The 13,614-nt window shown below is 40.6% G+C and overlaps 1 protein-coding gene across 4 annotated transcripts; it reads left to right on the top strand.

Moving 5' to 3' along the window:
* Positions 1-2,673: 2,673 nt before the first annotated feature.
* On the top strand, positions 2,674-13,133 carry nicn1 (nicolin 1). 4 transcript variants are annotated; one of them, XM_083940018.1, is made up of 7 exons: positions 2,674-2,725; positions 5,481-5,611; positions 7,169-7,354; positions 8,897-9,010; positions 9,865-9,936; positions 11,992-12,096; positions 13,000-13,133. In XM_083940018.1, exons 2-7 carry the CDS (start codon positions 5,486-5,488, stop codon positions 13,039-13,041), a joined length of 645 nt encoding a protein of 214 aa, XP_083796144.1. In that variant the 5' UTR covers positions 2,674-2,725; positions 5,481-5,485; the 3' UTR covers positions 13,042-13,133. The 4 variants fall into 4 exon arrangements, with proteins under 4 accessions (XP_083796144.1, XP_083796146.1, XP_083796147.1 ...); XM_083940020.1 differs by lacking the exon at positions 2,674-2,725 and adding an exon at positions 2,758-2,778; XM_083940021.1 differs by lacking the exon at positions 2,674-2,725 and adding an exon at positions 3,915-3,956.
* The last annotated feature ends 481 nt before the right edge of the window (positions 13,134-13,614 follow it).

Here is a 13,614-nt window from a genome sequence, read left to right as displayed (position 1 = left end):
ACGACAAAACAACTAAAAACTGATAAAAACACCACAAAAACGACCAAAAACAGATGAAAACACCACAAAAACGACTAAAAACAGATGAAAACACCAGAAAACGATGAAAACACCACAAAAACGACTAAAAACAGATGAAAACACCACAAAAACGACTAAAAACAGATGAAAACACCACAAAAGCAGATGAAAACAGGTGAAAACACCACAAAAACGACTAAAAACAGATGAAAACACCACAAAAACAGATGAAAACAGGTGAAAACACCACAAAAACGACTGAAAACAGGTGAAAACACCACAAAAACGACTGAAAACAGATGAAAACAGCACAAAAACGACTGAAAACACATTAAAACACCACAAAAACGACTAAAAACAGATGAAAACACCACAAAAACAGATGAAAACATCACAAAAACAGATGAAAACACCACAAAAACGACTGAAAACAGAAAAAAACTAAACCAGAAACTACAGTTTTCACCTGTTTTCAGTCGTTTTTATGTCACTTTCTTCTGTTTTCATCTGTTTTTGTGATGTTTTCATCTGTTTTTGTGGTGTTTTCATCTGTTTTTAGTCGTTTTTGTGGTGTTTTCATCTGTTTTCAGTCGTTTTTGTGATGTTTTCATCTGTTTTCAGTCGTTTTTGTGGTGTTTTCATCTGTTTTTAGTCGTTTTTGTGGTGTTTTCAACTGTTTTCAGTCGTTTTTGTGGTGTTTTCATCTGTTTTTAGTCGTTTTTGTGGTGTTTTCATCTGTTTTTGGTCGTTTTTGTGCTGTTTTCATCTGTTTTCAGTCGTTTTTTGGTGTTTTCATCTGTTTTTAGTCGTTTTTGTGGTGTTTTCATCTGTTTTTGGTCGTTTTTGTGCTGTTTTCATCTGTTTTCATCTGTTTTCAGTCGTTTTTTGGTGTTTTCATCTGTTTTTAGTCGTTTTTGTGGTGTTTTCATCTGTTTTGAGTCGTTTTTTGGTGTTTTCATCTGTTTTTAGTCGTTTTTGTGGCGTTTTCCTCTGTTTTAAGTCGTTTTTGTGGCGTTTTCATGTGTTTTGAGTCGTTTTTGTGGTGTTTTCATCTGTTTTTAGTCGTTTTTGAGGTGTTTTCAACAGTTTTCAGTCGTTTTTGTGGTGTTTTCATCTGTGTTTTGTATTTCGAAGGAATGCGTGACGAAAAAAGGTGAACCCACCTGGTACGTACAGGCACGCGGAGCCTCAGGGCAATGTGTGTGTGTGTGTGTGTGTGTGTGTGTGTGTGTGTGTGTGTGTGTGTGTGTGTGTGTGTGTGTGTGTGTGGTATGCTAGGAATGTTTACATGTAGTAATTTAAAAAAGCTAAACTACACGTTTATGCTCCTAGAGGACAGTTTAACACACGTTTATGCTCCTAGAGGACAGTTTAACACACGTTTATGCTCCTAGAGGACACTTTAGCACACGTTTATGCTCCTAGAGGACACTTTAACACACGTTTATGCTCCTAGAGGACACTTTAGCACACGTTTATGCTCCTAGAGGACACTTTAGCACACGTTTATGCTCCTAGAGGACACTTTAGCACACGTTTATGCTCCTAGAGGACACTTTAACACACGTTTATGCTCCTAGAGGACACTTTAACACACGTTTATGCTCCTAGAGGACACTTTAACACACGTTTATGCTCCTAGAGGCCACTTTAACACACGTTTATACTCCTAGAGGACACTTTAGCACACGTTTATGCTCCTAGAGGACACTTTAACACACGTTTATGCTCCTAGAGGACACTTTAGCACACGTTTAGTCTCCTAGAGGACACTTTAACACAAGTTTATGCTCCTAGAGGACACTTTAACACACGTTTGTGCTCCTAGAGGACACTTTAACACACGTTTATGCTCCTAGAGGACACTTTAACACACGTTTATGCTCCTAGAGGACACTTTAGCACACGTTTATGCTCCTAGAGGACACTTTAACACACGTTTGTGCTCCTAGAGGACACTTTAACACACGTTTATGCTCCTAGAGGACACTTTAGCACACGTTTATGCTCCTAGAGGACACTTTAACACACGTTTATGCTCCTAGAGGACACTTTAACACATGTTTTGGCTCCTAGAGGACACTTTAACACACGTTTATGCTCCTAGAGGACACTTTAACACACGTTTATGCTCTTAGAGGACACTTTAGCACGTTTATGCTCCTAGAGGACACTTTAACACACGTTTATGCTCTTAGAGGACACTTTAGCACGTTTAGGCTCCTAGAGGACACTTTAGCACACGTTTATGCTCCTAGAGAACACTTTAGCACACGTTTATGCTCCTAGAGGACACTTTAACACACGTTTATGCTCCTAGAGGACACGTTTATGCTCCTAGAGGACACTTTAACACACGTTTATGCTCCTAGAGGACACTTTAACACACGTTTTAGCTCCTTTAGCACACTTTAGCACATGTTTTAACTCCTTTAGCACACTTTAGCTCACGTTTTAGCTCCTTTAGCACACTTTAGCACATGTTTTAGCTCCTTTAGCACACTTTATCACATGTTTTAGCTCCTTTAGCACACTTTAGCTCACGTTTTAGCTCCTTTAGCTCATTTTAGCTCCTCTTTTTACCTCTACTGTCCCTTTAAGACGCCTCCCGTTGCCTTGGTAACAACCAGGACGTGGGCGGAAGTTGCCGGAAGTGACGTCGTGTCCGTCGTCTTTCCAACGGACGCCTCTGCGACAAACACAGGTACGAGACAGCTGTTAGCTGTTAGCCGCTAGCTCCCGTGCTAACGCTCACCGGTGACTTGCAGCAGCGTGACACACACGCACACACACACACACACACACACACACACACACACACACACACACACACACACACACACACACACACACACACACACACACGCGCGACGAGGCTCACCAGTGTTTTGCTCATTCATAGGACCCCAGTCTGACAGTTAGCACAACAGTTAGCATAACAGTTAGCCTGACAACCTGACAGTTAGCACAACAGTTAGCATAACAGCTAGCCTGACAACCCAACAGTTAGCCTGACAACCTGATAGTTAGCCTGACAACCCGACAGTTAGCCTGACAACCTGATAGTTAGCCTGACAACCTGATAGTTAGCCTGACAACCTGACAGTTAGCACAACAGTTAGCATAACAGTTAGCCTGACAACCCGACAGTTAGCCTGACAACCTGATAGTTAGCCTGACAACCTGATAGTTAGCCTGACAACCCGACAGTTAGCTTGACAACCCGACAGTTAGCCTGACAACCTGATAGTTAGCCTGACAACCCGACAGTTAGCCTGACAACCCGACAGTTAGCCTGACAACCCGACAGTTAGCCTGACAACCCGACAGTTAGCCTGACAACCTGATAGTTAGCCCAACAGTTAGCCTGACAACCTGATAGTTAGCCCAACAGTTAGCTTGACAGCATGACAGTTAGCCTGACAACCTGATAGTTAGCCTAACAGTTAGCCTGACAACCTGACAGTTAGCCTGACAACCCAACAGTTAGCCTGACAACCTGACAGTTAGCCTGACAACCTGACAGTTAGCCTGACAGTTAGCCTGACAACCTGACAGTTAGCCTGACAACCCAACAGTTAGCCTGACAACCAGATTGTTAGCCTGACAACCCGACAGTTAGCTTGACAACCTGATAGTTAGCCCAACAGTTAGCCTACCAGTTAGCTTGACAACCCAACAGTTAGCCTGACAGTTAGCCTGACAACCTGATAGTTAGCATAACAGTTAGCCTGACAACCTGATAGTTAGCCCAACAGTTAGCCTGACAACCTGATAGTTAGCCTGACAACCCATCAGTTAGCCTGACAACCGGATAATTAGCCTGACAGTTAGCCTGACAACCTGATAGTTAGCCTGACAGTTAGCCTGACAACCTGATAGTTAGCCTGACAGCGTAGCACACATTTAAGCAGCAATTTACGTGTTTTAAGGTGGTATGTCGTGTTTGGCTAACGTTATTTACGTGTTTTAAGGTGGTATGTCGTGTTTGGCTAACGTTATTTACGTGTTTTAAGGTGGTATGTCGTGTTCGTCTAACGTTATTTACATGTTTTAAGGTGGTATGTCGTGTTCGTCTAACATTTTTACGTGTTTTAAGGTGGTATGTCGTGTTCGGCTAACGTTCTTATGTGTTTTAAGGTGGTATGTCGTGTTTGTCTGTTATTTACGTGTTTTAAGGTGGTATGTCGTGTTTGTATAACGTTTTTCAAGTTTTAAGGTGGTATGTCATGTTCAGCTAACGTTATTTACGTGTTTTAAGGTGGTATGTCGTGTTTGACTAACGTTATATACATGTTTTAAGGTGGTATGTCATGTTTGTCTAACGTTTTTACGTGTTTTAAGGTGGTATGTCGTGTTTGGCTAACGTTATTTACGTGTTTTAAGGTGGTATGTCGGGTTCGTCTAATGTTATTTACGTGTTTTAAGGTGGTATGTCGTGTTCGTCTAACGTTATTTACGTGTTTTAAGGTGGTATGTCGTGTTTGACTAACGTTATTTACGTGTTTTAAGGTGGTATGTCGTGTTCGTCTAACTTTTTACATGTTTTAAGGTGGTATGTTGTGTTTGTCTAACGTTATTTACGTGTTTTAAGGTGGTATGTCGTGTTCGTCTAATGTTTTTCGATGTTTTAAGGTGGTATGTCGTGTTCGGCTAACGTTATTTACGTGTTTTAAGGTGGTATGTCGTGTTTGTCTAACGTTTTTACGTGTTTTAAGGTGGTATGTCGTGTTTGGCTAACGTTTCTACGTGTTTTAAGGTGGTATGTCGTGTTTGTCTAAGGTTTTATGCGTTTCAAGGTGGTATGTCATGTTTGTCTAACGTTTTTACGTGTTTTAAGGTGGTATGTCGTGTTCGTCTAACTTTTTACATGTTTTAAGGTGGTATGTTGTGTTTGTCTAACGTTATTTACGTGTTTTAAGGTGGTATGTCGTGTTCGTCTAATGTTTTTCGATGTTTTAAGGTGGTATGTCGTGTTCGGCTAACGTTATTTACGTGTTTTAAGGTGGTATGTCGTGTTTGTCTAACGTTTTTACGTGTTTTAAGGTGGTATGTCGTGTTTGGCTAACGTTTCTACGTGTTTTAAGGTGGTATGTCGTGTTTGTCTAAGGTTTTATGCGTTTCAAGGTGGTATGTCATGTTTGTCTAACGTTTTTACGTGTTTTAAGGTGGTATGTCGTGTTTGGCTAACGTTATTTACGTGTTTTAAGGTGGTATTTCGTGTTCGTCTAACGTTATTTACGTGTTTTAAGGTGGCATGTCGTGTTTGGCTAACGTTTTTACGTGTTTTAAGGTGGTATGGCATGTTTGGCTAACGTTTTTTCGTGTTTTAAGGTGGTATGTCGGGTTCGTCTAATGTTATTTACGTGTTTTAAGGTGGTATGTCGTGTTTGGCTAACGTTTTTACGTGTTTTAAGGTGGTATGTCGTATTTGGCTAACGTTATTTACGTGTTTTAAGGTGGTATGGCGCCCGTCGACTGCACTGTCAAATCTCCCGTCTACCTTCACATCGGAGACTCCAAAATGGCCGCCGCTCGCTCCGGAGTGTGCGTCGTAGACGTGTCCCTGCCCTTCGGACGACCCGTCAACGTAAGCTTAGCTAGCTAGCAGCTAAAATGTGTGCTAAAGGAGCTAAAACGTGTGCTAAAGGAGCTAAAACGTGTGCTAAAGGAGCTAAAACGTGTGCTAAAGGAGCTAAAAGTTGTGTTAAGGCGCTAGAAAGTGTGCTTAAGTGTCCTAAAAGAGCTAAAACATGTGCTAAAGTAGCTAAAACATGTGCTAAAGTGTCCTAAAGGAGCTAAAACTTACGCTAAAGTGTCCTAAAGGAGCTAAAAGCTGTGCCAAGGTGTCCGAACACGTTATCATATGTTTGAGCTCCTTTAGAACACTTTAGCACACATTTTAGCTCCTTTAACACGTGTTTTAGGTCATTTAGGACACTTTAGCACATGTTTTAGCTCATTTAGGACACTTTAGCACACGTTTAGCTCCTTTAGCTCACATTAACACACGTTTAGCTCCTTTGGCGCACGTTTTAGCTCATTTAGAACACTGCAGCACACATTTTAGCTCCTGTAGCACACTTTAGCATATGTTTTAGCTCCTGTAGAACACTTTAGCATATGTTTTAGCTCCTTTAGGACACGTTAGCACATGTTTTAGCTCCTTAAGAACACTTTAGCACATGTTTTAGCTCCTTTATGACACTTTAGCACACGTTTTAGCACCTTTAGCACATGTTTTAGCTCCTGTAGAACACTTTAGCACATGTTTTAGCTCCTTTAGGACACGTTAGCTCATGTTTTAGTGCCTTTAGTACAAGTTTTAGCTCCTTAAGAACACTAAAGCACATGTTTTAGCTCCCTTAGCACACTTTAGCACATGTTTTAGCGCCTTTAGCACATGTTTTAGCTCCTTAAGAACACTATAGCACATGTTTTAGCTCCTTTAGCACACGTTAGCTCATGTTTTAGTGCCTTTAGCACATGTTTTAGCTCCTTAAGAACACTAAAGCACATGTTTTAGCTCCTTTAGCACACTTTAGCACATGTTTTAGCGCCTTTAGCACATGTTTTAGCTCCTTAAGAACACTATAGCACATGTTTTAGCTCCTTTAGCACACGTTTTGTTTCCTTTAGGACATTTTAGCACATGTTTTAGCTCATTTAGGACACTTTAGCACACATTTTAGCACTTTTAGCACTTGTTTTAGCTCCTATAGCACATGTTTAAGCTCCTTTAGGACACTTTAGCACACATTTAGCTCACTTTAGCGCACATTTTAGCTCCTTTAGAACACTTTAGCACACGTTTAGCTCACTTTAGCACATGTTTTAGCTCCTTTAGCTCACTCTAGCACGTGTATTAGCTCCTTGAGCTCACTTTAGCACACGTTTTAGCTCCTTTAGCACACTTTTGTGCATGTATTAGCTCCTTTAGCTCACTTTAGCACATGTATAGCTCCTTTAGCTCACTTTAGCACATGTATAGCTCCTTTAGCTCACTTTAGCACACGTTTAGCTCACTTTAGCACACGTTTAGCTCCTTTAGCTCACTGTAGCACGTGTTTTAGCTCATTTAGGACACGTTAGCACACGTTTTAGCTCCTTTAGCTCACTTTAGCATACGTGTTGGCGTGCGTTTCAGGTGGAGGCGATCACCTTCCAGAACCACTACGCGGCGTACGTCACCGTGCGTCTCCTGAAGGCGCCGCCGGGCCGCGCCGCCGGCACCGCCGCCGCGTGGCACACCGCCCTCAGGGACCTCCCCCTGATGGCCGACCCCCACGCCGAGGGCGGCTCCCAAGACTACCGCTCCATCCACAGGACGCAGGTGGGTTAGCATGCTAGAGGGCACTTTAGCACACGTTATAGCTTCGTTAGGACACTTTAGCAGGTGTTTTAGCTACTTTAGCAGGTGTTTTAGCTACTTTAGCACGTGTTTTAGCTCCTTAAGCACGTGTTTTAGCTACTAGAGGGCACTTTAGCACGTGTTTTAGCTCCTTTAGCGCACATTTTAGCTACTAGAGGGCACTTTAGCACATGTTTTAGCTACTAGAGGGCACTTTGGCATGTGTTTTAGCTCCTTTAGCACACGTTTTAGCTTCCTAAACGGCACTTTAGCACATGTTTTAGCCTCGTTAGGACACTTTAGCACATGTTTTAGCTCCTGTAGCACAGGTTTTAGCTTCCTAAACGGCACTTTAGCACGTTTTAGCCTCGTTAGGACACTTTAGCACATGTTTTAGCTCCTTTAGCACACGTTTTAGCTTCCTAAATGGCACTTTAGCACATGTTTTAGCCTCGTTAGGACACTTAAGCACACGTTTTAGCTTCTTTAGCTCACTTAAGCACACGTTTTAGCTTCTTTAGGACACTTTAGCACATGTTTTAGCTCCTTTAGCACACGTTTTAGCTTCCTAAATGGCACTTTAGCACATGTTTTAGCCTCGTTAGGACACTTAAGCACACGTTTTAGCTTCTTTAGCTCACTTAAGCACACGTTTTAGCTTTTTTAGGACACTTTAGCACACATTTTAGTTCCTTTAGTTCACTTTAGCACAAGTTTTAGCTTCTTTAGCTCATGTTAGCACAAGTATTAGCTTCTTTAGGACACCTTAGCACAAGTATTAGCTTCTTTAGCTCACGTTGGCACAAGTATTAGCTTCTTTAGGACACTTTAGCACAAGTATTAGCTTCTTTAGCTCACCTTAGCACAAGTATTAGCTTCTTTAGCTCACTTTAGCACAAGCATTAGCTTCTTTAGCTCACCTTAGCACAAGTATTAGCTTCTTTTGCTCACTTTAGCACAAGTATTAGCTTCTTTAGGACACTTTAGCACAAGTATTAGCTTCTTTAGCTCACCTTAGCACAAGTATTAGCTACTTTAGGACACTTTAGCACACATTTTAGCTTCTTTAGCTCACGTTAGCACAAGTATTAGCTCCTTTAGCTCACTTTAGCACACGTTTTAGCTCCTTTAGCACACGGTTTAGCTCCTTTAGAACACTTTAGCACACGTTTTAGCCCCTTTAGCACACATTTTAGCTCCCTTTGCTTTCTTTAGCACATGTTTTAGCTTCTTTAGCTCCGTTTAGCACACGTCTTAGCTTCCTAGAGGTCACTTTAGCACACATTTTAGCCCCTTTAGCTCACTTGAGCAGAAGTATTAGCTACTTTAGCTCACTTTAGCACGCATTTTAGCTCCCTTAGCTCACATTAGCACGCGTTTTAGCTTCTTTAGCTCACTTTAGCACGCGTTTTAGCTTCTTTAGCTCACGTTAGCACATGTATTAGCTCCTTTAGCACGTACGTTAAAGTGTTTACGAACATTTTGTCTCTTATTTTAATACATTCCGATGTTTTCTTGTCGCAGATGCGCGTGGAGCCGGATCACGTCACGTCGGTGAGACTGATCGTGAAACAACCGTCGTCTGCGTGGCTCAACTTCGGCCTCGAGCACATCGAGATCATTCCACGCACGGAGACGGTGAGTTTTTCGCGATTTTGGTTGTTTTTTATATTTTTTTAATATATTTTTTTGTGCCTTGCGTTTTTTGGTGTTTTTCGCGTTTTTTGTGTTTTTTGTGTTTTTCGCGTTTTTTGTGTTTTTCGCGTTTTTTTGCGATTTTTGGTGTTTTTTGTTTTTTAGAAACTAAATTCACGTCATTTTGAGAAAAAAGTAGAAATATTTTGGGAAGAAAGTCGGAAGATTGTGTCAAAAATGTCGGAATATTTTGCGGGAAAAAATATCGTAACCTTTCCAGAAAAAAGTCGCAATATTTTGAGAGAAAAGTCGTGAGAAAAAGTTCTTGGGTTTTTTGTTTTTCATGTTTTTTTGCGTTTTTAGTTTTTCAAGTTTTTGTGTTTTTCACCTTTTTTGTTTTTTGTGTTTTTCGCGTCTTTTGTTTTTCACGTTTTTTCGCGTTTTTTGTGTTAATTGCATTTTTTTGTGTTATCGCGTTTTTTCCGCATGTTTGTTTTTTTGTTTATGAGGTAAACTACCATTATGTCGGAATATTTTGCTGAAAAAAAATCGTAACCTTTCCAGAACAAAATCGCAATATTTCGGGGAAAACGTTGGAAGAAAAATTTCTCTTTTTTATCTTTTTTTCGTGTTTTTTGTTTTTCGCGTTTTTACGCGTTTTGTTATTTTGTGTTTTTCGCGTTTTTTTGTGTTAATCGTTATGTCTGAATATTTTGTAAAAGAAAAAAAGTCGGAAGATTTCGCGAAAAAAGTCTGAACATTGTTCCAGAAAGGTCGGATTATTTCCAGATTGTGAAATAAAATCGAAATATGAAATTTATTAAAATGATATTTAACAATCATATTTCATGTTCCAGGACCCGGAGACGGAGGTTTCTGATTGGCTCTCGGACCTGACGCTGCTCGACCAACAGCACGCTGACGTGGAGGTACGAATTATTACAGTTATGATTTATTATTAATATCTGACGTTAACGACACTTCCTGTTGTGAAACCCACTTCATATGCCACTTCCTGTTGTCTTAACATGTCACTTCCTGTTGTGTAACCCACTTCATATGCCACTTCCTGTTGTCTTAACATGCCACTTCCTGTTGTGTTACCCACTTCTCATGTCACTTCCTGTTGTCTTCACATGCCACTTCCTGTTGTGTAACCCACCTCATATGTCACTTCCTGTTGTCTTCACATGCCACTTCCTGTTGTGTTACCCACTTCACATGCCACTTCCTGTTGTCTTCACATGTCACTTCCTGTTGTGTAACCCACCTCATATGTCACTTCCTGTTGTCTTCACATGCCACTTCCTGTTGCGTAACCCACTTCCTGTTGCGTAACCCACTTTGTCACTTCCTGTTGTCTTCACATGTCACTTCCTGTTGCGTAACCCACTTCCTGTTGTGTTACCCACTTCACATGTCACTTCCTGTTGTGTAACCAACTTCACATGCCACTTCCTGTTGTCTTCACATGCCACTTCCTGTTGTGTTACCCACTCTATATGTCACTTCCTGTTGTCTTAACATGCCACTTCCTGTTGCGTAACCCACTTCATATGTCACTTCCTGTTGTCTTCACATGCCACTTCCTGTTGTGTTACCCACTCTATATGTCACTTCCTGTTGTCTTCCATGTCACTTCCTGTTGTGTAACCCACTTAATATGCCACTTCCTGTTATCTTCACATGTCACTTCCTGTTGTGTAACCCACTTCATATGCCACTTCCTGTTGTCTTACCCACTTCATATGCCACTTCCTGTTGTCTTCACATGTCACTTCCTGTTGTGTAACCCACTTCATATGCCACTTCCTGTTGTCTTACCCACTTCATATGCCACTTCCTGTTGTCTTCACATGTCACTTCCTGTTGTGTAACCCACTTCATATGTAACTTCCTGTTGTCTTCACATGCCACTTCCTGTTGTGTAACCCACTTCTCATGTCACTTCCTGTTGTCTTCACATGCCACTTCCTGTTGTGTAACCCATTTCATATGTCACTTCCTGTTGTCTTCACATGCCACTTCCTGTTGTGTAACCCACTTTATGCCACTTCTTGTTGTGTAACCCACTCTAAATGTCACTTCCTGGTTATTTCACATACCACTTCCTGTTGCTTAACCCACTTCATATGTCACTTCCTGTTGTGTAACCCACTTCCTGTTGAGTAACCCACTTCACATGTCACTTCCTGTTGTGAAACCCACTTCACATGTCACTTCCTGTTGTGTAACCCACTTCCTGTTGTGTAACCCACCTCATGTGTCACTTCCTGTTGTCTTCACATGCCACTTCCTGTTGTGTAACCCACTTCATATGCCACTTCCTGTTGTCTTCACATGTCACTTCCTGTTGCGTAACCCACTTCCTGTTGTTACCCACTTCATATGTCACTTCCTGTTGTCTTCACATGCCACTTCCTGTTGTGTAACCCACTTCCTGTTGTCTTCACATGCCACTTCCTGTTGTGTAACCCACTTCCTGTTGTTACCCACTTCATATGCCACTTCCTGTTGTCTTCACATGCCACTTCCTGTTGTCTTAACATGCCACTTCCTGTCGTGTAACCCACTTCCTGTTGTCTTCACATGTCACTTCCTGTTGTGTAACCCACTGCATATGTCACTTCCTGTTGTCTTCACATGTCACTTTCTGTTGTGTAACCCACTTCCTGTTGCGTAACCCACTTTGTCACTTCCTGTTGTCTTCACATGCCACTTCCTGTTGTGTAACTCACTTCACACGCCACTTCCTGTTGTGTAACCCACTTCATATGTCACTTCCTGTTGTCTTCACATGCCACTTCCTGTTGCGTAACCCACTTTGTCACTTCCTGTTGTCTTCACACGCCACTTCCTGTTGTGTTACCCACTTCATATGCCACTTCCTGTTGTCTTACCCTCTTCACACGCCACTTCCTGTTGTGTAACCCACTTCATATGTCACTTCCTGTTGCGTAACCCACTTCCTGTCCGTGTCCCAGGGAGTCCCGAACCCCCGGACCGTGTCCTCGAGCCTCCAGCAGATGTGGGCTCTGACCGAAGTGATGCGGAGCGACCGGACCACGGCGTCGGTCGGACGCTACGACGTGAGTCCGATAAAACACCTTTGTTAACCATTTTCAAAAAGTCGGAATATTTCGTGAAAAAAAGTCGGAGAAATTTTGAGGAAAAGCCGGAACGTTTTTTTCTCGTAATTTGACGATTTAACAAAAATAAAGTCGGAATATTTTGAGGGTAGCCTCGGAACGTTTTGACGATTCCGACTTTTCCTCAAATTAATGCGACTTTTTTTGTTAAAGCGGCAAATTACAAGAAAAAAACGTTCCGACTTTTTTTGACACAAAATTCCGATTTTATCGCGAAATATTCAAATTTTTTTCTCCCAATATAAAAGTCGGAATTCTTCGTGAAAAAAGTCGGAATATTGTCACAAAAATCCCCGAATATTTTGAGGAAAAACTCCAAACATTGTGACATTTCGGACTTTTCCTCAAAATATTGCGACTTTTTTTTCGTCAAAGCGGCAAATTTTGAGAAAAAAATGTTCCGACTTTTTCGCAAAATATTCCCCTTTTTTTTCATATAAAAGTCGGAATACTTCGTGAAAAATGTCGGAATATTTCTAAAAAAAATTCGAGAAATGTTGGAATTTCCCGACTTCTTTCCCGAATATTGTCACAAAAAGTCGCAATTTTTCTAAAAAAAAATACAAATATTTCGAGAAAATGTCGGAATTTCACGATTTGCAGTTTTTCACTAAGTATTTTGAGGAAAGATTGTGACGAGAAAGTCGGAACATTTCGGGGGAAGAAAGTCGTGAAATTCCGACATTTTCTTGAAATATTCGGGATTTTTTATAGAAATCTTCCGACTTTCTCGTCACAATCTTTCCTCAAAATACTTCGTAAAAAACTTCACCTAGCATCGTACGAAACAAGTCGTGACCACGTTTTGCCTGTTTGTTTGTTTTTTTGTTGTCGTGACTCCAGGTGGACGGACGCTACGACGTCGCCTCGCTCTCCCTGACCTGAGACCCTTTCAAAATAAAACACCTGTTAATTATTATTATTTATTTATTATTTTATTTTGAAAAAGTTTGAATCAATAAACTTTTATGAATGTGTTTCAATGCGTTTTTACGTCCGAAAAAATGCACCAAAAAAACAAAAATATGAGAAAATATGAAACAAAAATTAATATTTCACTAAAATGAATAAATTTAGAAAAACAAAACTGAAAAATACAATAAAAAATATTTTCATAAAAGCTCAAACATATTAATATTTAATTATTTTTGAAGTTTCCGACACAATTTTTTCCCTTTTTTTAGATAAAAATATGAATAAAAATATGAATATTAATATTAGTGACGCAGTAAACACAGTACAAAATATTTAAAAATTAATATCTGTTAAAAGAAAATATTTATAATTATTATTTATTATTAATTAAGTTTTTTTACATATTAAAAATATTTTAAAAATACTTAAAAACAAATAAATATGGAGTCAAAATGAACCTGAACAAAACATGGTGAACCTGAACGCATCATCCGTGATGTCACCCAGGATCGTAGAGGGGGGGGGAGGGGGGTCTCGGGCCTC

Source organism: Echiichthys vipera, assembly GCF_963691815.1.
Source record: "Echiichthys vipera genome assembly, chromosome: Y".
NCBI lineage: Eukaryota > Metazoa > Chordata > Actinopteri > Perciformes > Trachinidae > Echiichthys > Echiichthys vipera.
Note: the sequence above shows the minus strand (reverse complement) of the source record. Positions and strands in the feature narration are given on the sequence as shown.